General features: G+C 46.5%; 2 protein-coding genes across 2 annotated transcripts; both read left to right on the top strand.

Annotated features, from left to right (window-relative positions):
• Positions 1-1,346: 1,346 nt before the first annotated feature.
• Positions 1,347-3,762, top strand: LOC125550246 (E3 ubiquitin-protein ligase RNF5-like). Its single transcript, XM_048713198.1, has 2 exons — positions 1,347-1,602; positions 2,673-3,762. The coding sequence occupies exon 2, from the start codon at positions 2,697-2,699 to the stop codon at positions 3,408-3,410; it is 714 nt and encodes a 237-aa protein (XP_048569155.1). The 5' UTR covers positions 1,347-1,602; positions 2,673-2,696; the 3' UTR covers positions 3,411-3,762.
• Positions 3,763-16,630: 12,868 nt separating this feature from the next.
• LOC125550247 (probable galacturonosyltransferase-like 1) lies at positions 16,631-17,923 on the top strand. The gene has a single exon (XM_048713199.1). The coding sequence runs from the start codon at positions 16,662-16,664 to the stop codon at positions 17,730-17,732; it is 1,071 nt and encodes a 356-aa protein (XP_048569156.1). The 5' UTR covers positions 16,631-16,661; the 3' UTR covers positions 17,733-17,923.
• Positions 17,924-23,657: the final 5,734 nt, after the last annotated feature.

The raw sequence follows: 23,657 nt of genomic DNA on the forward strand, positions 1-23,657 counted from the left end.
ACCTGGGATGTAGCTGTGATGGGTGTTGTCCAACGATGGCTCTTGGAACCTTGTGCCATCATGACAAACCATATCCCGCCAAAACACCAGTTCATTGTGGGAATTTACTTCTTTTCAACTGACAGATTTTCGATGATATTGACCGTCTTGTATGCAGGATACATGTCCCATGGAACCCACACACCACTTCCACCCTCTACCGAAGCCTATGGTTCACTCTGTTGTCTTTCTATATCGATCCAATCCTCTCAATGCTCTCCTCTCCCCACCGCCCTCATCCTTTCTCCTTCTCTACCACCACACACAAGGCCTTGCACCACCACTGTCGTCGCTCTTGGACCACCACGCGTGTAGGTCACCCGTGCTGCTAGTGCCGCTATTGCAATCCATGGTTGGGGGGGGCACCGCGGTTACCCGAAGCCATGAAGATGATAGCCAAAACTATTGGCTACTTTAGTCACATGATCGCGATGTTATAAATCCCAACACGCGCTGCTGCAAGGGGAGGGAGACGGCCACCCGGTGCTTCTGGGGGCCAAAGCCGCGCCACGAGTTGTTGTAGAGGGGGGAGGCATCGGCACTTCAGAAGCAGTCGACGCTGCTACAAGGCCCGCTGCTAATGTTGTAAGACGATGCCGCTTACCATAGCTGCAAGGGGCGACATAGCACTTCGAGGCAGATGTTGCAAGGCCCGTAGTTGCTACGAACCAGAGCCCGCAATGAGTGTTGTCGTACTTCGAGCCAGATGATGCAAGGCTCGTCATTATTGTGGACCAGAGATGCGAGGGACGCCGCCTTGCTCCAAGCCATATGTTGCAAGGCCCATCGTTGTCGCAATCTAGAGCTACGAGGGGTACCGTTGTGCTGCCCGTCGGATTGGTGACGAGGGAAACCACATTTCCAATGACATGGAGATGCTGCAAGGGGTTGTCGATGCAACAAGGTAACTCGCGCATGTTGCGAGGGCGCTCGCCGGGAGTGTTTGGATGCTGCTTTGGCCGCCGAAGTTGTTGTGAGGAGTGGCAGGCCTGCTTCGGGGTGCTGCAGGCCCGAGAACCTCTGTCGCAAGCCGGAGATCCTACCGCGGTGAGCAGAAGGGGAGTGTTGCTATAAGAATGGGTGGCGTTGCTGCAAAAGGGAGCATCCGCGGCAACACACGGGTGCCACTGTGTGATATATGGGAGGATCATGCGTTGACCCCTTTTTTTGTGAATGTTGTTGACCTAATTCGACGGTCAGGCGCCTCATGATGGGACGGCCGCGGAGGAAGAAGATCTTTCCTGGCCCCAAAACCGGGCCTTTATTGCGTGCCCTGCGCCTGCTGTTTCTAAGAAGTTTCCGTGTCATTTCACTAAAAAAGGCAAAGAAAAAGAAAAGAAAAGGGAAGTTTCCGCATTCTTTCACGGAAAACGCCTCCCGCCCCGGAATTCAGCGGGCCAAATCCGCGGACCCGCCGCGAAGGCGTCCAGATTCTGCTGGAATCTTCGAGGCGTGCCGCGCGCCCTCCCCGATTTTATAAGGGCCGTCGTGGTCCCGTCCCGGCCATCGCCGTCGATTCGCCTTGCAGGCAGGCCTCCGCTCGCCGCTCGCCGCTCCCCCGAGGTAAATGGCGCCTGCCCTCCCTCCCTCTCGCTCCGCGTGAAATTTCGTCGTGATTTAGGATTTACGAGCATCCTGTGGGGGCGGATGTGATTCGTTCGATGGGGTCTGGGCCGATTCATTCGGTATTCTGTCGGCGTCCCGGTGATCCGGGCGAGCCTTGAGTGGTAGGCTTCGGGGTGCTGATCTGCGCTCGGAATTGGATCCGTGGGCGCGGCTTGGTAATTTGGGGTAAATTGGGATTTTTCCTCCCGTTTGTTAAGAGATTGATTGAATTGATTCAGCAATTCAATATTCCTGAGTAGTTTATCAGAAATTAATCTTCTTCTAGAGCGTGAACTGTGAACTCAAATCGATCTGGTGTAGCCGTTTCTGGTTTCTAGAGGGTCTGATGAATATTCTTCGGTGGATAATCGACAATTTTTTTTGTTTGAGCAGGCTGAACCGTGTAGATTATTAGTGATCCTATTGCTGTCGGTACTCAGATTATTTTGTAAGTAAGTAGCAAAATCAACGTTTCTGGGAATCCCTGATCATCAGGTGCCTTGTTTAGCTGAATGCCCTGTGGATTAGGCTAAATACTGAAATGTTTATGATTAGAGATGTATTAGTATTTCTTATTCCGTATGTCCGGAATTACTTGACGCTCAAATGGATGTATCTAACACTAAAATACGTCTAGATACATCTGTTTGAGCGTCTACATCTAGTGCCTCAAGTAATTCCGGATGGAGGAAGTATTATACTACAACGCAGCTGTATTTTAGCACAGTTGTAACCATGAGCAATCTTTATAGGTGATCTTTTTGTTAGATTTCCGTTTCGAAAAAATATCTTGTTAGATTAAGTTGTTTTCTATATTTATTTATAGACATGGATGATGTATTTTCACATTGGCTCAAAATGATGACCCTTTTGGTTTTGGGAGGTTTCATAGTTCTGACTGAGGCTGGTGCAAAGAATAGGTTCTGTGTGTTGTGTAACTCTGCACTGTTTGTTATAACTTGTAGTGTTGAGGACTACATTCTCTTCTTTCTAGCAGTGTTGGTAATCGTTCTCACTTGAAATCGCAGGTTTCAACCCTTAAGAAGCTCAAGATGGCTGCCAATGTTGGGGAATCAGAGGCAGTTGGTGGCAGCAGCAGCGATGCAGCTGGAGGGAGCTTCGAGTGCAATATTTGCTTTGAGTTGCCGCAAGAGCCAATAGTAACTCTCTGTGGCCACCTATTCTGCTGGCCGTGCCTCTACAGATGGCTGCACATGCACGCCAACACACCAGAGTGCCCTGTGTGCAAGGCCATTGTTGAAGAAGACAAGCTTGTCCCCCTTTATGGCCGTGGCAAGGACCGCGTCGACCCAAGGTCAAAGAACACGCCTGGAGGCGACATTCCTCAGCGCCCAGCTGGCCAGAGGCCTGCTACAGCCCAACAGGCTGATCCGAACAACAATTTTGGCAACGCCCATGCAAATCCATGGTTCATGGGCATGGGGGGCGCGGGGGCGGGGGCGGGAGTTCCACTGGCGAATGGACGGTGGGGCAACTATGCGTTCTCGGCTGCGTTTGGGGGCCTGTTCCCTATGCTTAGCTTCCAAATGCATGGGTTCCCAGATCCAGCTGCATATGCTCAGCCTGCCGGGTTTCACTATGGGTTTGGTCACGGCCATGGGTTCCATGGCGGGCATATGGGGCACGCCCACGGCGTCCCCCGCCAAGGACCGCTAGGGCAGCAGCAGCAGCAGGCAGATGTCTACCTGAAGGCCCTTCTCATCATGGTTGGAGTTCTTGTGATCGCAAGCCTCCTCGCAGCTTAAAGTTGTTACTGCTATCATCAAAATTGTGGTGGTGTTTGGTAGGAGTTGCCAGAGCATACCTTTGGTGTAGGCTTATCTCTACCAAGTGGGAGACGAGTTAATTCTGTTCGTTCATGTTTGTATGAAGTGTCCATGGAGTTTCTGTATCTAGATTTGGATGGTGATACATCATCCTGTGTTTTGTAGTTTTGACTCCTTTGATTTGATAAACGTGGTGTACAATTGTTGGGAGGTCATCTCCCCGTGTCTGTAACCTGTATCAATCTAGATTGGACAGTGTAGATGAGTACATTTACATGTAATAATCCTCATGTTTGCACAAAGTGACAGTTCATGTACCTTTTGACAGCAAGTTCAAGGTGTTGCCATTCTTCGGAAAATATCGTTAAATTTGAATGTAGGATCTATGTCTATGCTTGTTTGTGAAGGTTGCAGATGGGATATTTCATCTTTGTTGGCTATCTCAGAAACTCTCACCACTTGACTGAATCTTCTACTGTAACGGCGAACCTGCTCCACACACAAGCAGAATCCCCTGTGGCATGTGCAACGAGACCTGTGAATTTGTCTGCACCCAGGCTATTCTGCTGAATCACCAGCAGCCTCTTGTGCCGACCACGCAGATGAACTGAACGAAGACAAAGCAAAACAAGCCTGAAACCCAGATTCCCTGAACAGTCATGGCACATTCTGTGTGATTCCCCATGTTCACAGATCGCACTATTTTCCTTCAAGATTGCGTGGTTACACAAATCATCCACATGCGAACTAAGCCTAACTTAGATGGCCAAGTTCTTTTTGTGGAACTAGACTACCCAGATTCAAATTTTAGACCTACATTATGCAAGATCTGCCGGTACATTCTCTCGAAGGTGCTCATAGAAATAGAGTTTGCGTTCCTGTATTCATAGGGATGAGTGTGCGCGCGTGTTATGAGTGTCATTAACTCTGTACTGTGTTTAGAAGAAAGAAAAAAAAACATCAATATACTTGGCTAGTTTAGTCGACGCGGGTATATCATCATCGAAATGTAGAGTCGTCGCCATGTATGATTGCACTGTTACGGCAACTTTGAATTTTCGATTATCTTTTACTTGTATTTTGGGCACCACCGATTCGCATCTATCCAAACCTTTTCCTTCATGGACGTAGCTGTCCGAACTTGGCTGTACATGGAACGCCGATTCGTATCTATCCAAACTTTTTCCTTCATGGACGTAGCTGTACATGGACCGCCGATGCAATGCTTTAGCTTGCTCATTTTTATTTTCGCAAAAAGAAAAGGCTTGCTCACTTTTACGTTGAAAAGCTCTCCATTTCCATGGATGGTTTGCACACAAAAACAATGAGAAAAGAGTGGTGACTGCTCCTTCCGTACCATAATATATATTGTTTTAGCAATTCAATTTGAGCTGCTAAAACGATATATATTAGAGCATCTACGGCCGCGATAGGCAAGTCCGGGACCTCAAACGCCCGCGGACACGCCCGATCGCGTCCGTTGGCACTGACCGGACACGTCTTATTTGTTGGCTTGTACACTCGCATCCCTCGTATCTGAAACCTCAAAACCATACAAAAGCATGCAACACTACGTAAAATGATCGTCACACGCAGTTCATCAGATCGCCATTTCATCGCCGGACAAAAAGGAGCATAGTTCATCGGAGCAATGCAAATCTATACTACAAACTAATTAAAACATAATTTAAATTTAAACACAAGGGCGAAGGGCGGAGGAAATCACCATTTCCTCGCCGGCCCCTTCCCCTTCCGGTCGTCGATGCGGCTATGCCCCTCCTTCGTGTAGGCGTTGGCGTGTGGTGGTCCGCCGCCGTCAGAGATAGAGGTGGAGCCGCTCGTCAAGTCGGAGTCCGAGCAGCAGCTTCGGCTCGACAGACTGCGGAGCAGGCGGTCTTGCTCCTTGGCATGGCAGGTCGCCTTCGCCGCAGTCTCCATGCTTTCTTCGAGAACTCGATGGCGAGTCAGAGTGCTTTGGCATTCTTGCGGCAGAGGCACCGCGCATCCGTCTCCGCCGTTGTGAGAGAGCGGCGCATCCTTCTTCGCCGCCGTGAGAGAGCGGTGGACCGTCTCCGCCGTTGTGAGAGAGCGGTGGAGGACCGACACGAGGAGCGCATCATCGGGATCAACCAGCGCGGTCGCGCGTGACTGCCGTGCGGTCAGTGCCTCCCCCGTCGCCTCCCTCTCCCTTGCCTGTTGCCGCTCGTGCCTCGGACTTGGGCGTCCTCGTGTGCGTTGGCGCCTGCGCGGGCACAAGGACCCAACGGTGGTCGAGCACCACTTCCAGAACAAAGGGAGGTTGTCGGCGTACTTAAACGACGGGAGCGGAGCGGCTAGAGCTGCGCGCCGAGCGGGACAGACCGGCGATGTCGCCGGCGCTCGTCGACGGGCGCCGAGGAAGAAGATCTGCCGCTGCCGCCTTGGTCAAGCAGTGAATGCCTCAAGGCGATGCGGAGGGCGACCTCCTCCACATCCATGGTCGAGGCGTCGGGTTCTCCGTCAGAGCCGTCGCTGCTTCCTCCGTCGGCCATCGGATCGAAGGGGAGGGGATTGGAAGTGGAGTGAACGGGCACGGGAGTGAAGTGGGGTTCGGTTTGACCAATGTCTAGGGTTTTCTGGATGGGGATATTTGTAGGGTTCGGATGGGCCAGGCTGGGCCAAGCCGACGTGGAGGACGTGATCTGCCTTATATTTAGACTAAATATGAGGAGTGTCGGTCAGTGCGGATGTTTAAGACCCGTTTAAGAAGTCCGTCTGGTTCTGTTTTTTATGACTGATAAGTGATCGGGCGGTTTGTTCGGGCGTTTGAGGCGAGTTTGAGAGCTCCGGCTGCTCTTATGAAACATAGGGAGCACTACTCAATACTGCCATGCATGCTGCGCGCGGGCGCGGCGAGGGGAAGCTTCACGGAAGATGATGCAAGTTGCCGGCACTATACGGGCAAGGATGATCGACTGAGTCGTGCCGGGGAGTGGGTTGGGTAAGCCGATCTACGATGAGTGGAATGGCCACTGCCTAGCGACGGACCCTGTAGACTAGCGACCGGAGCACTGCACCAACTAGTAAAAGGTATACATGCCGCTTGTCAAAACACTTGCACTTTTGTCCATCACAAGACGTAGCCTCCAAAAGGCGATGCATAGCGAAAACCGAATAGCAAGCGACATAATGCAACGTTGCCAATGCCAATGCCATGCATCATTTGTACCACTCGCGCCTATCCGTTATACATTCTCATACTTCTCATCTGCCGGATAATTAATATGGAGATGATCAGTGTAAATGCAATGTTGCCAATGCAATGCATCATCTGTACCACGCTGCATATTTCGAATTTACCCTAGATGTTGTCCGTGTGCTGCTCCTGGATCGATCAGTGTGTGCGTAACTAACCATCATGAGCTATGGTACGTAGACCTGGAAATATATTCCGGCCGTTCGCCCCATCATGAGCGCGCAGTCGAGTTGCTCGAGTACGTGTACGCGCCGCCGGGATATTTTACCCGAGATTCTGTGAGGGACGCACAACAAAGACTCCGCTGGGTTTCCTTCCCGCGCTTTTCCACGACTGTTCTAGCGCTTTCGAGGGGCCGGGGGACATGGTAAGCCGTTTGAATGGACGGACGTGGTCTCGATCAAAAGGTAAAAAAAGGAGAGACAAAATATGGACTCGCGTGCGGGCAGCTGTACGTGCCTAACAGTGGCCTAAAAGTTGACCAGCGGTTTACCCGTTTGACATGCTCGCGGAAGTCACCTTGGACTTGCGGCGTGTTGCCTTTTGCGAGACATGAGTGCGTGTATGGTAGAAACTCTCTCTCTTTTTTTAATCCCATGGTGAAGCTCGGCTTATTGTCGGTGAGCACATTGGCTTTGGTTTCACTCAAGTTCATCTTGAACAGAACAATAGGATTGCGATAAGAACTTCTTCATACTAGTTAAGAAAACAAAACTTCTTCATATTCCCTCTGTCTCGGTTCATTAGTCTCCCTCGTATTTTGTGTCAATTTTTGGCTGTAAATTTAACCAATAAAATATATGTTTCATTTATTAGAAATAATTCCATTCAAAACTTCTCTTGGATAGGAATCCAACTAGTATATAAAGTTTGTGGTGCGTAACTTATATTTTGTTAACTCAAAATTTCACAAAAAATACAAGGGGCGTTATAAATCCGGGCGGAACAAGTAATAACTGGAACACCTTCACTTAGAAAAGTCAATGTCAAATCTATGGTGCAACTCGACAACCGCGCTGAGCAAATGACTGGCCCCTACGTTCCAGTAAGGCCTTACGAGAGTCCAATTGAGGAGAGCATTTGCAGTCAGCAATGGCACGAAGACTTGAATTATTTTTGGCAATAAATTTAGATCAACTCGACTACTTACAATATGTCCGTGACAGGGCTTTTGGGGGGCAAACCCACAAAGTAAGCCTCAAGTCCTTGTCAAAATGTGTGGCTTATGCCGAGATGTATGGAATTCTCACATTTTTTTGCATGATAATACGTGTCTCATTTATAAAATAAAGGTCTGATTATAAGGCACGTAAGCACCAACATTACAAGACTAAAAAGATAGGATAATTCTATGCAAAATACCAGCGCATGTTCCTCTCCTCCGATACCACCGAAGCGGCCACCAAAGAGAAAGAAAATATATCACCTCCTCACCCGAGCTCGACGCGGCTCCATGGCTGATCAGCAGCTTTACGGACCTCAAAAGTAGTTTGCCAGAAGCAAAACCATTGTCGTTAAAAGAATCAGACCGGGGCAACATGTCCCCGGACACGCCATCGAACTCTAGATCTGACACCCCCGCACGACAACGACGTCGAAGGAGGAAACCAGAACTGTCAGCCACCAACCACAAACCCAGCACGGGATGCACCATCTTCTAGCTATCACTTGCGCAGACAACCGTCTGCGCGTACTTCTGGACGATAAAACCTTCCTGCTCCACCATGACGTCGGAGACAACGCCACAGCAACGGGGACAGAGCAGAAGGAGAGACACACCTGATGGAGTCGCCGCCGCCGCCTCGCCGACACCATCCATGAACCCTAACACAGCCGATCTGAAGGATCGGCAAACACACGATGCCATCAACTCCGAGACGCCGCCATGAAGGACACCGCCGGTGTGGGAGTGAAGCTGAGGCAGATTTATTCGTCCGGGCGCTGCTCCCACCACCCCAACGGCGCACCACGACCTACAAATCCAAAACCTAACTACAGAGCAGAGGAACAGGGCCCCCCTCCCTCCTGCCGCCGGAGCAGCCGGAGGGAGAGGGGGCCAACGCCCTGGCCGACTGAGATCGAAGAAAGAAAATCGCCTCCCTAGTCGCCAGGCGTGGCGGCGGCTAGGGTAGGGAAATCGTAGCCTGTCCTCCACTCGGAAAGAAGAAAAGGCACGTATATGTGTACTAGCTTATGGAATTCTCACATGCTTATAACAAAATGAGAGATTTTTGTAATTATTACTCATCCATACGACTACCCATTTTATCCGGATTTAGTTCTTATTACGGCGTGTGGAGGGCCATCTCCAACAATGAAAAAACATGGATCTTAAGCCAAAAAAAGTAACTTAAGACCCACCCTGAACTTTGTGAGAAGGGGTAGCTGTAAAATCTTAAGACTGGGTCATAGTGCTAAAACAAAGCCATAATGAATAAAAATGATTTGAGGGGTCAAAACTACTACTGCCCTAAGGCCCATGGCGGTATTAAGCATTGGATGAATTCTGGTTTGCTATAGCATATTGAGTGAGACCCAGCTTATAACCGATGTGATGCCCATGCTTTGTACTTTATTCATCTGATTTGGTTTATGACCTGGTACAAGAATATGTGATGTATAAGTTATACCATTTGCTGCATATTGCTGTAGCATGAAGACATTATGCTTTACAATAATACACTTTTCGTTCTACAAAAGCAATAATAGATTTCATCAAAGTATGTTGCATGCATCAGTCGTTGAAAAGGTCGGACTGTCCTTCCTTTTCAAAATAAAAACAAAGAAGCTAGAGGTGGTTTATAGAGGCCGTTGACATTAGTTGCTGCAAATGTCGAGGTGTCCTTTCTTTTTAAAATAAAACCAAAGGAGTCAGACGTGTATGGTAGAGTTGCCATTGATAAGTCATCATCATTTGTAAAACAAAACAAAATAAATCAAGTACTATAGTACATCTCGATTGATTATAAACATTTCTATTTTTTTGCCCGTTCGGAATAAGGAGTGGTTTCCAAATTAATGTGTTCTTTCATTGAGGGTACACCTTTTTTTTGACACCCGAGATACTACTTTGCATGTCATGGCCAAAAGTTTTGATTTGCTCATGGTTGCGTCATAGCATGAAAACATAGTTTTTTCCTTTCTCACTCGGGTTTAACAATAGTATTAATCCTTTTGACGTGTGGCTCTCTTACGAAACATCTAACAAGGTTCCATTATTCAAACCGTCCTTCCCCATGACGTCCCTTTACTACCCCTGACCACCATCCCCCAGATTCACCGTTTATACTTCGGTTTTCATGAAAAAAATTCAACCATGCAAGGCAGATGCCATCTTCGTGCTTTCATGGTGTGTTTTATTCGGAGAATTTTGGTCGTCACGAGTTTAAACCAATGGTACCATTTGATTTTCTCTACCACGCCATAATTAATAAGATGATCTAATGAATGTCCGGTGTTGTCTCGTCGTACTTGCGTCGGCACGGAAGTATCTCCCCGTAAGTTTTCAAATTTTATTCTTTCGATGCTGGTCTTCAGTGGATCTGTTTGGATCCGGTCTTTGTTTGAGTGTTTACAAGTTTGAACCTTCCAATCTATGACTTTCTTCATCGAATATTGTTGTTGCTCTGGTGCGTTGGTCCTATGGGGTCTTAGACCGACGAATTTTCTATTGTCTACTACAACAAGGTTTGCTCAGCTCTGGCGAGGGAGGGGGCAATGACGGCGGTGCGCATTCGGCTCAATCCAGTGCTTGTAGTCATCGCTAGGTGGTCCACGGATCTGGTTGTAATTTTTATTACCTCTGATGTTTTTTTTGCAAGTAATCTCTGATGTTTTTTGTACTGTCATGATTGAGAATGAATAAATCAGAAGTTTTTTGCAAACAAAGAAACTGAGAATGTATCCGAGATATTATCCGTGTGCTGCTCCTGGATCGATCAGTGTATGCGTAACTAACTATCTACTGGGTACTTCATAGTTCGTAGTCGCACGCTATGGTAAGGTAGGCCTCGAAATATATTCTGGCCGTTCGCGCCACATCATCAGGTTGGTTGTAATGCTAGTATCATAATTAATATCATTCATGCCAACTAGACAATTTTGATGAAGTGTCATAGCATTAAATGAAAAAGAGAAGATGGAATATCATATCACGATATTATATCATAATAAATATTATGCTATTTTATATCATGCATGACAATAAATAAAGCATCATATGATATTAATATATAATACAATGCATTAAGGAGGTAGTATCATACTCCCCATTATAACTAGCGTGAGAGAGCGAGCCGCAAGTCGGCGTACGTGTACGCGCCGAGATATTTTACCAGAGATTCTGTGAGGGACGCACACTCCGATTTGAATGGATCGACGTGGTCTCTATTAAAAGGTAAAAAACAGAGATGAGATGTGGACTCCAGGTGTACGTGCCTAACAGTCGCCTAAAAGTTGACCAACCATTTACCCGTCTGACCTGCTCGCCGAAGTCACCTTAGACTTGTTGGCGTGTTGCCTTTTGTGAGACAAATGGGTACGTGTATGGTAGAAACTCTTTTTTATTAAATCCATGGACCATCGGCACATTGGCTTTGGTTTCACCTAATAAGTTCACCTTGGACAGAATAAAAGGATTGCAGTAAGAATTTATGAATAACGGGCATCTTTACTAGAGAACTCAATGTCAAATCGTGATGCAACTCGACAACTCTGTGTATTTTTTTGAGAAAGCGCATTTTCATTCAATCTTTATGTCGAGCCGACACAACCGCACTCGGTGAACGGCTGGCCTCTAGGTTTTAGATAGGGCTCCTGAGAGTCAAGTGAAAGAGATCATCTGTTTCTTCGCAAAAAAAACAAAAGAGACCATCTGTTGTTAGTAGCGGCACCAGGACTTGACATAGTGTTCCCCTGTAAAAAAAAGACTTGACATGTGTTTTTGGAAATAAACTTCCATCAACTCGAGACAATATTTTTGCCAAAGGGATTTTCAGGACAAACAAACAAAGTAAGGCTCAGGTCTTTGTCAAATTGTGTGGCTAATGATAAGATATATGGAATTCTTACATGCTTATAGCGAAATGAGAGGTTTTTTTGTTATATTTATCATCCATACGGCTACCCACTTGATCCAGATTTGGTTCTTATTACTACATGGAAGGTCATCTCCAATGTTGCAAAAACATGGGTCTTAAGCCAAAAAAACACTTAAAACATATTTCTCAAACATTGTCAGAAGGGGTCTTTGCAAAAAATAAAAATAAAAACTAACACCGAGTTATGTACCAAGCCATAAAGAATTAAAATGTATTTATCTCTTCTCTCGCGTGATTTGAGGGGTCAAAACTAGAAGAGGAAATGGTGACATGTGGGCTCCACCCTAAGGCTCCCAGTGGTATTAAGCATCGGAGGAATTCTAGTTTGCTATAGCATATTGAGTAAGACCTAGCTTATAACCTATTTAACAATTATATATTTGTGATGCCCATGCTTTGTACTTTATTCATCTGATTTGGATTATGACCTGGTAAAAGAACATGTGATGTATAATTTATACCATGATTTGCATATTGCTGTAGCATCAAGACATTATGATTTACAATAATACATTCTTCGTTCTACAAAAGCAATAATACATTGCATCAAAATGTGTTGCAGGCATCAGCCGTTAAAAAGGCCGGACTGCCCTTTCTTTTCAAAATAAAATCAAAGTAGAAGTGGTTTATAAAGGTGGTTGACATTAGTTGCTACAATGTCGAGGTGTCCTTTCATTTCCCTATCACTACTCTTATAAAAAGCATAGTTGGTGATGATGGTGTGCCTGCCATCCTGCAATATAGGCCGTTCGATCTATATCTAACGGATAGAAAGAAAACTATGACAATTTACCCGCACTCCTCTCCATATTTGCAGATAAGGTCTTCCCTCGTTCATCCCTTTCTCCCACAAGATCTTGATAGTCCGTGCAAAGCACGGGCATCTTCCTAGTTAAAATAAAACCAAAGGAGTCAGACGTGTATAGTTGGTCTAGTTGACATTCATAAGTCATCATTTGTAAAATAAAATAAAACAAGTACTTTAGTACATCTCGATTGATTATAAATATTTGCATTTTTTTTGCCCATCCGGAATAAGGAGTTGTTTCAAATTAATGTGTTACTTTTATTGTGGGTACACCTTATTTATGACGCTCGGGATATTTTTTTTGCATGTCGTGTCCAAATTTTTTGTTTGCCCATGTTTACGTCATAGCATGACACCGTATGGCTCTCGTACCAAACATCTAACAAGGTTCCATTGTTCAACCCATCCTTCCCCAATAACGTCCCTTTTCTACCCCTCGCCACCCTCCCCCGATTCACCGCTTATACTACGGTTGCCATGAAAAAAGTTTAAACCATGCAAGACAGACGCCATCTTCTTGCTTTCACGGTGCGTTTTATTTAGAGGACTTTGCTCGTCACGGGTTTCAACCAATGGTACCGGTTGATTTTCTGTACCGCGCCATAACTAATAAGATGATCTAATTAGCGGCCGGCGTTGTCTCGTCGTACTCGCGTCGGCGCGACAATATCTCCCCGTAAGTTTTCAAATTCGATTTTCTTCCGCGCCAATATATATAGACGATCTAATAGGACGACAGTTTGGGACACCTAGGTGTCCAGGCTCCTTGCCTTTGCACCATTCGATTGCATTAGATGTCAATCCATCACAGATTACTGATTTGGAAATAATTACATAGTTTGGAAACAGTTATAAAGATAATCATAAATGGATACCATTAAATATGGTCCAACACGCCATGCATATTAACACTTTTTTAGCAAGCAAAAAATACCCATGCATGGCATCGTTCCTTGTTGAGAGACATTAGTAATACAAATTGGAGACAGAAAATGCCATTGGGTATACGTACATTTTTTTCATATTTGTATGATCTGACGTATGTTGCATGGTTGGTTGGACACATAAAACATTTTTATTATTCCAAATTAAGATAGTATTAGATACCTATGGATGCCATATTTCACGTACCGAGGTATATACGGAACCAGATTTTTATAGTCTACAGGTTGATGGGATACCTACAATATTTCCATATCCTTTTTCACATAGGTATATACACGCGCATACATGTTAGGTATACTGTTTTATTTTTAAGTTTGCTGGGTATATACAAGGAGATTTGTGAGTATGTCGTAAAACATTATAGATACAAATGTTTGGACAATGTTTTGTATTATTTGATTGTAACTGATGTCTTAAAAAATCAGAGCATATATGCATACACTTTTCATTTCATTCGGTACATACATACCCTTGGGCATCTCAGTATCTAGGTATTGCGAAAATGTGAGAAACACAAAAACTCATATGTTAACAAAAATATATGGGTATATACATTGCGTCTTATTAGCATGTATTTGATACCTCGGGCATGTGTCAATGATTTGAAGTACGTACACCATTTAAGTACATACATATCAGATTACATACATACTCATGATATTTTCGAGGTATCTACATACTCATGATATCCCTGAATATATTCATTGTGTCTTGTTAGTAGGTATTTGAGATACCCGAGGTATATCCATAATTTTTATTTGGTATAATACAACGGGTATGTGTATACTCTTAGTTATATATAATACCACGGGTATACGTATATATTTCATTAAACAATACTTATGGTACGTTTATATTTTTATTAGATATAATAGCCCGCGTATGTGTATATTTTCATTAGGTATAATACATCAACATAATATTTGGAAATGGATTGTTGCTAGGAAATCAACATAATATATTTTTGGAAAGCAATTCTTGACAGCAGTGCATGCAATGAAAAATGGAAAGCTACTATTTCATTGATTGCACGCCATGTACTAATAAAAATGGCTTGCCATTAACGGCCTAGGTGCCCATGTACCTAGGTGCCCCAAACATTTTGCCTATATATATTATATATATATATATATATATATATATATATATATATAGATCGCCATTCACCAAAACTAAAGTAAATGCTTAATATGCGTGCTTTTTCTCCTAATAAATCCTTGCGGGTTCGCTCCAGTGCTGCCGAAGAAAGAAATGCGCGCGCCGACACGCAGCATAAATCTTTCGACTGTAGCGCCTCAGGATCCAAGGCAGATTTCTCAAGATCGCCGTTCACCATGTCGCAGCTGAGCTGAGCTGGCTGGGCAGTGAGCACACGCTGCGTCTTGGGCAGAGCTCTCCACCGCCGCCGCGCCGGCGCCTTGGACACACGCGGACCTGGACATTGTGCGTACCAGAGGATTCGCTCGCGTAGACAGATCTGGCATCGGGCAGCATGCCACCACGTGCCACGTACTTGCGCGGGTCCCGCAGCCACAGGCCGGACGACGACGTGTCACCCAACGCTTGCTCTCTTGCATGCTTCTTTATTTTATTTTATTTTATTTTGAACACCTCTCTTGCATGGTTCTCACCGACACAGCATTGATGCAGGAGTGCAATCATTTCTACGCCGCGCCACACCGGCGGTATTACTACTATTTCATCGATTGCTGAATCCACTTTTACTTCAATTTTTTGGCTAGGAAAAGAGGAAGCGTCGTCATAATCAGGTGATCCATTTGGGCAGGGCATCTACAGCCAGAATTACTCCAGAAACTCGCGGACGCGACCGGGCGCGTCGACGAACAGTGACCGGTCACATCTTAAATTTGCTTCTTTGCATTCGAATCTAGGGATCGGATTTGCTAAGTCCGGTTGTAGATGGGTTTGCTTTTGTGCATTTGAGTCTTTCATATTTCATCCCCTAAATCCACACAAACTATGCAAGATAAACCTATATACTACGACACCCTAGCTATGATTCGTCGTCGAAAATGTCCATGACATCGGTGTCCGGCGCCGGGTGGACGGGCGCGTAGGAGGGCTCCGGCTCCTCCTATTCCTCCTCGACCTCATCCATCCATGCACGCGAGCACTCCTCCTCCTTCTCCTCTGCGTTGTACTCCGCCTCCATATCATGTCGACGACAGCATCTGCCTCCGCATCCGACTCCGAACGAAGTGAATCGAGGATGACTTGCTGCTCCGCCTGCAGATCTGCGTCCCCAACGTCCCCCACATCCTCCTCCAGATCCTCCTCCTCCTCCTCCTCCTCCTCCTCAACCTCCTCCTCCTCCTCCTTCAAGTCCTCCTCTGGATCCACTCCGGGCTTCACGCCTTGCTTGGAGCTGCTCAAGGAGTTGCAGTCAGCGCTCCGGCGTTAGATATGGGTAACTCCTTACCCGGCGGCGTGGATGCATCACTAGAAGACGAGTTTCGGGCCGCCGGGTTTTGAACTGTTTTCCTGTGAGACCCCGTCGTCTGTCCGGCGTGAATGACGCGTCCGAGCGCTCCATATCTGTTCATATTTGGGTTGGATATGAGGGATGCCGGTCAGCCGGATGTTTGAGTCCCGTTTAAAAAGCCCATCTGAATTGCATTTTTTTGGTCGGTCAGTGATCGGGTCGTCTGTCCGGGAGTTTGAGGCGGATTTGGGAAGCCTCTCTAAGAATGAAAATTATCGCCTCGCCCACCAACACAATTCACCATGTGGTAGGCCTTTGATATCCACGTACACTGAAAACGCATGATTTCAATAGCTCATTACAAGTAAAATGGAAGATGCACCACATTTGCAGTCATGTAGATGTAGTATATCCATTTTTCTGCCCAATGCCATCGTAGACCATAGTCGAACACGTAGACATGTATGTTTGACCTGCCGGCATTATTTTTCACCCAGTTTTCTTTACCAAGTTACGCGCGCGCGTGTTACACATTCAAACACGCTTTCCTCCGGTCCTACTACCCTCTCCAAGCCTTTGACCCAAATTTGACGCCTCCCCTTTTCCGCACGCGGCACGCGGCCACGCGCCCCGTATAAAAACACGGCCGGCCGCTCATGCTCACGCCCCGCACACAAACAACGCGCAACCGCACACACCAATGCTTAGCATGTCGCGCGCCCCGCTCCTCCTCGCCCTGCTCCTCCTCTGCGCCGCCGGCGCGGAGGCCGCGGCCGCGCCCCTGCCCAGGTTCAGGGAGGCGCCGCACTTCACCAACTCGGCCTCCGCGCGCTGCCCGGCGCCGCTCCCGCCCGCGTCCGGCAAGGACGGCGCGGCCTGCTCGCCGCGCGCGGCCGTGCACGTGGCGATGACGCTGGACGCGTCCTACCTGCGGGGCACCATGGCCGCGGTGCTCTCCGTCCTGCGCCACGCCTCCTGCCCGGAGTCCGTCTACTTCCACTTCCTCACCGCGGCCGGGTCACCCACCCGGACGGCGGAGCTGGTGGCCGCCGTGCGCGCGTCGTTCCCGTCGCTGGCGTTCCGGGCGTACCCGTTCGACGAGTCGCGGGTGGCGGGCCGCATCTCGGCGTCCGTCCGGGGCGCGCTCGACCGGCCGCTCAACTACGCGCGCTCCTACCTGGCCACTACGCTCCCCGCCTGCGTGCGCCGGGTCGTCTACCTCGACTCCGACGTCGTGCTCACCGACGACGTCGCCGCGCTCGCCGCCACGGCGCTCCCGGAGGGCGCGGCCGTGGCGGCGCCCGAGTACTGCGGGGCCAACTTCACCGCCTACTTCACGCCGGGGTTCTGGGCGAGCCCGGCGCTCGCCCGGACCTTCCGCGGGCGCCGCGCGTGCTACTTCAACACGGGCGTCATGGTGCTCGACCTGCCCCGGTGGCGGGCGGCCGGGTACACGGCGCAGATCGAGGGGTGGATGGAGCTGCAGCGGCGGGTGCGCATCTACGAGCTCGGCTCCCTGCCGCCCTTCCTCCTCGTGTTCGCCGGCCGCATCGCCGCCGTCGACCACCGCTGGAACCAGCACGGCCTCGGCGGCGACAACTACCAAGGCCTCTGCCGCGGCCTGCACGCCGGCCCCGTCTCCCTGCTGCACTGGAGCGGCAAGGGCAAGCCGTGGGACCGGCTCGACGCCGGCCGGCCCTGCCCGCTCGACGCCGTCTGGGCCAAGTACGACCTCCTTCGCCCGGACACCGGGATTGACGCCGTCTTGTGATGATGGAGTGCGCGCCATTCTCTTTTTTGATCGGTTTGGCTTAATTAGGAGATACTAGATGAGCAGCTCCTTCTTTTGTTGATTGATGTTGCAACTTTGATTAGAGTGTTTGTGCAAGCTGCAAGTGTACATAGTACTGTTTAGACGAACAATTAAACAGAAATGGATCACTAGTTAATTACTTTCTTTTATTTTGACAAGCAAGTACTCCGAAACAGTTGGACTGTGATCAAAATCACACAAAGACAACTCGAAACAAATCCAGTAGAGAGAAGTATAATCGGGTCGAAGACCGGAAATGCCCGGTCGGTCTCGGGTCATAGCGCACCTAAATTATTATTTATTTATTTTGCAAAAAAGGCAAGTGTTTTCTGAAACTTTTTGAAAACAAATGGAGTATAATTTAGTGTTATATCCGTATAAAATTTAAAAATTTCCACGAATGAACGACTTCAAGGTAAGAAAACAAAATATTAGTAAAATAAACATGAACAGTAACTTTCATATATATCTTTTCCTAATAATAAAGCACGGATTGACTCGATGGGTTCACCGTCACAATACGCTTATTCCCATAATTTTACGCTTTTAATTTGATTTTAAAACATATTCGAGGTGGTACTAAATTTTTGCTCTATCTATTTCGCTGGGCAAAAATATGATCGGCACCGTTGGGATTAGATCCCTGGTCTGCCATGTTGATCGCAGCACAGCAAACCACTCGGACTAGGCTCCTAAGTTTGCTTTTTTGGGCGTCTGAACCTTAAGAATAAAGGGCAGGCGTACTCGGGCCGAGATCAATGGCCACGGTCGTGATGGGCATGTACGAGTGCTGCGGCCCACTGTCGTGATGGGCGTGTTTTTCTTTCTTTCTCTGTGGTTTGTGTTAACGGTATAGTGTGATGTCATCTACTATATGCCGGGTGTACGAAGAAAATAAAATATTCAAAAAAATCAAGGCTTATTACGATAGTATAACTCAGCTAGCTACGGCCTCCCACATCGTTTTGACGCCCTTAACCATCCGATCAGGCTCATGAACGAACCAGATCGTTTTAGCATGCCGCACAACGCCGTTGCCCTCATGTGCTGCGCGATCTACATGAGCCGGCTGGGCCAACATCAAAAGGGCCGCTGCTCCTTAGAACGGTCTGCGGGCTTTCTGGTGAACCGGGCCAACGTGCTGTACACGGCCTGAACGGCCACGAGGCCCGCATTTAGCGTCACGCCTGCTGATCTTTTCTTCTGTTTTTGCTCGTTTTAATCGGTCTACTCGGTGCACCCGGCGGTGGCGACACAATGCAATAATGGGGAGACGCTTGGCCGTCCTCCAGTAACGTCCATGGTAGTGCGGATGCGTTACTATTCGTTTGCCTCCTCTACTCCGTCACCCGTACATATATATGTTGCCTGCATCGGATCCTTTGCTGCGTACAAGGGACCAGGCTGGAAGTTGTTTTTCATATTTGTTTACTTATCAGATAGTCTCACCTTGCTATTTTACATTAATTTTTACCAGTTTATATACAATTTTTAGGTTTTCAGGCATCAAGAAGCTGCATTGGAAATTAAGCAAAGAAATAAAGAAAGGAAATAGACATTCTTTGCATGAGAAATAAAGAAGAAAGATGGTAATTATGTGGAGCCGGCAAGAAAGGTAATATGTATTGAATAAGAAATAAAGAAGGAAGGAAAGAAGGAAATTGATGGTAATTATGTGGGCGCCATATTAATCCCAGGAGTAATTAGCAAGCCTAGCAAAAAAGGAAAAAAATTGCATGAGAAATAAAGAAGGAAGGAGAAAGAGAGAGGAAGGAAATGGGCGGTAATTATGTGGGCATCATGATATAAGGAAAGAAAGAGAAAGAAAAACTAATTAACAGGAGGTGCGGGAATCAATGGCAGGTTGGCATGCCATCTTATGAGTAAAAATGATGTGGCATTTTTTAATCCTCACTAAATTCATGTCATTTTTTCTTCCATTATGTTTTCCTTGCTATTATAATCTTTACTAAATTTGCGCCAAATTTGTAGCACATTGAACATTATGTTTGCACATACAATCCTCACTAAATTTATGTCAATTGTTTCAACCGTTCTAACCCACAGGCATATATAGTACTTTTAATATATATAAATGGAGGTATAATATTATTGATCCTCCCATTTCGTATGTCCATGGTGTTTCCTCATACGGACCTAGGCTATTCTACCAATCGTTTGTCTTGGGCCAGTTGGCCTCTGCCACGTTCGCCCGCGTAATGTTTCACCAGTAAAAAGAACCGGTGCCCTCCCAACATGTCCGTGCGACCTGGCCCAACAAATCAAACCCACCACCCCTTTTAGAAGATGAGGCAAAAAATAGTTGACCGTTACTGGAATCAAACTCACAACCTTCAGTGTTTTTGGCGTTGATCGTGTTACCCTAAAAAAAGTGTTGATCATTTTAAAATAAAAATGAATTTAGTTTTTGTTTGTGTCCTACACAGATTGGTACTAAACTATTATGATGTAAAATTCAGATAACATAAACACAAGGCACAAGTATTTGATTGCGCAGATGAGGGTCATGTGGCCGGGATCTCAAACGCGACTGTTCGCTAGTCTGTCCATGCAGGTGATGCAATTCCTTATTGGTTCCAAGCTTAGGTGGAATGTTCGCCGTGTAGTGGACATCGTTACCAACAATGATGACAAAAAAAAGAAGTGGTAACAAAGATGGGGCGCTAGGGGTGATAATTTATTTCTCCCGTTGCAACGCACGGGCACTTTTGCTAGTAATAATAAAGCACGGATTGAGTCTCCGGGTTCACCGTCACAATGCACTTTCTTCTCATGTCATAATACGCTTTTACGATTTGTATAGACAAAATCGTAATATATACGAGGTGGTACTAATTTGGGGTCTGACGTACGGCTAAAGAAAATAAACGCTTCCAGACTTCCGCTTGGGACACGTTCGCATCGCCCACCTAGGCCTGCTCCCGGTGCGCCCCACAACTGGCTGGGCCTCAGCACATGGATCGCCCTCGCTGTGGCGGATCGCCCATTTTTACTCCACGCCGCCCGTACCGGGCCTCATGTGCTGATGGTTTTTCCTTGCCGTCGTAGGATCATGGCAAAATATATATGATTCGGCTTAATAATAATACCACATCGCCACTTTACGCCTAATCTAACCGGTTCATATAGGCACATCTTGATTATTCAACAAGTGACCAGAAACAGAAATGAGAATAATCACAAGGGGAACAAGCGACCAGAAACAGAGGCGAGGATAATCACAAGGGGAAGGAAAAGCTCGATCAAGAGCGGATGACAACGCCACGAATCGGGATTCAAAATCAAAGATAAAAAATATCACAGGCCGGTGGAGGGTTGACGGCAGCCGGATCCAGACGGGTGGATCCCGTCCGGTTGAGGCAGATCCGGCGGCGGCTGGACTTGGTAGGAGGGCGGTGGATCCAGATACGACGGGCTAGACTTTGGTAGGGGCCCGGTCGAGGGCAGACGGATCCAGACCGGTGGAGCCAAAGCGGGAAAAGGGAAGGTAACGAGAAGAGGGGTGGTGAGGGGGTGTGGGAAACTGGGGATCGATCTTCCCTGCCTTCTAGGGTTAACGGGGGGTAGGTTGGGCCGATGGTGTTGGCTTGGTTTTTGACTCCCCTGTAATACGGCAAAATCAGAGAAATATGGTGTTGGGCTTTAAGTCATTTAATTTTTTTGTGTCATTTAATATGTCTTTTGCATTTTGAAAAATAATATGTAAAATTTTAAAATCATTCATGCATCTTAAAATATTTGTGTAGTCCTAAGAAAAGTGTTCATGTATTAAAATAATGTTTTCTAATCTAATAAATACTCACCCTTTTCTCAAAATGAAAAAACATGTAACTCCAAAAAGTGTTCATGTGCTTACAAATATATTCACAATTTAAAAAATATTCATGCTCTTTAAAAATTATGTGATATAAAAAGTGTTTGTGTGTTAAAAAGAATGTTGATGCAATTTGGAAAGAAAATATACAATTTTAAACAGAGAGGGTGTAAGAGGGATGGCGTATGAACTAGGCATAGGCCGTAGCTCGAGAAGGACAACCGTCATGCCCAGCTCGATGCTAATAGTTTTAAATCTAATAGAGATTCACTTGTGATGGTGTAGTTTAATGACATGTATGAGTGCGGTGGCCGAAATCATCACCTTCTATTGACCATGACATGGTCGGTAAAGGTTGGAAGAGGGATAAGCGAAAACACGGATGAACCCTGTGTTTAAATAAATAACATGGAGCTGCAAAGGGGTCTTGAGTCGTGTTTATCGTGCTAGCAGTGTGATTTTTACTCCCGTTGCAACGCACGGACATGTTTGCTAGTATATATATATATTGTTGCATTTGTTTTCTTTCGCCCTGAATATCATGGAAGTCATCCCGTCACGGAACTTTTTACACAAGTGTAACCCTAGATCATGTTTAGTTTCAAAAAGTTTAAAGAATTTTTTTTATTTTTTGTTCTTTTTTTTCAATTTAGATGCATTGGCACCCGAGACCCAATGATCCGAGCAAGGTCAAAGACTAGTTCAAGAAAAGCCCCTTCTCCTCCTGTCGGCGCCGCCACCGGTCCGCCCCATCTCCGATGGCCTCTGAGCCATGGAGGTGCGGAGGAACTCGCCCGCCAGAGTGGGGGGGAACTCGTTCTCGTTCTTGTTAGGTTCAGCGTCTTGACTGGGGTTGTGTGGCGGTAGTGATGTCCCTTAATAGGAATAATGTCTCTCACGTTCTATCCCTGTCCTTATGGTGCACGGAAAATTCCATAGTGAAAGACTAGTTAGAAAATTCCATAACTGTATTGGTTTCTTTCTTTGTTGTTCATTAAATTAGCGTTGGTGTTTCTCTATAGTGGATGACTCATATTTTTTCCCTTCACCAAACTATATCTAAAAAAGGTTGCTCAATCTGATCCGGATACTGTATCTGTATGCAACTTGCCCACTCACCTGATTGTTGGTCGCTACGCGTAATACAAAATAGTGTAGTGTTGGTAAGAATCCTACGACGAGCGGGCCGTGTCGGGTGACATTCGGCCTGCACTTTTTACTTTTGGTAGCTGCGTAGCGCCACCTTTTCCAATTACAGTGTCAACTCCACTTACGCATTTCTCCTCATCTTTTCCCATTTGCCAGACTTGGACGAACACCATCTATGTACCAGCTCTAAGTCACGCATGACCATCGACCAAGAGTATATATGGATAGTACAGAGATGGTCATACGTGCCAAACATTTGGATAGCAATCTGCTCCCTCCGTTTTTAATTATAACCCTCTTAAAGATTTTAATATGTATTACGTAGAGATGTATATAGACATATTTTACAGTGTAGATTCACTCATTTTGCTTCGTATGTAGTCTGTATTGAAATATCTAAAAAAGCTTATATTTAGGAACGGAGAAAGTACTTCCCTAAAAAAAAAGGAACGGAGAAAGTACATCCGTCGCGAACTGAAGAATCTCAAGGGTTGTCTCAAATCAACTGGAATGTTTTTTTGCGAGAAAACTTTCAATCTATTCATCAACTGTCGAGATACTATAAAGAACATTAGAAGTAAGAATTACATCAAGGTTCGTAGATGACCTAGCCATTGGCGGAGCTTGAAGCTTAACTATGGGCAGGCTGCGTGGGCCAAAATGAAAGAAATAGCCTGTGATGGTGTTCTAAGGCCCAACAGTACAAAAAGTTGTGTACAAATTTTAAAATATTGGGTGGGCCATGGCCCATCCGGCCTTGTTGCAGCTCTGCCATTGCACCTAGCGACGACTACAAGCATTGGAGCGTGCTGAAGGCGCGCCACCGTCATTACCCTCCCTCATCGACCGGAAAGTTACTTGCAATACTTCTATTTTAGAGAAAAAAAATCATCTAGATC

Source organism: Triticum urartu, chromosome 4 (genome assembly GCF_003073215.2).
Source record: "Triticum urartu cultivar G1812 chromosome 4, Tu2.1, whole genome shotgun sequence".
Lineage (NCBI taxonomy): Eukaryota > Viridiplantae > Streptophyta > Magnoliopsida > Poales > Poaceae > Triticum > Triticum urartu.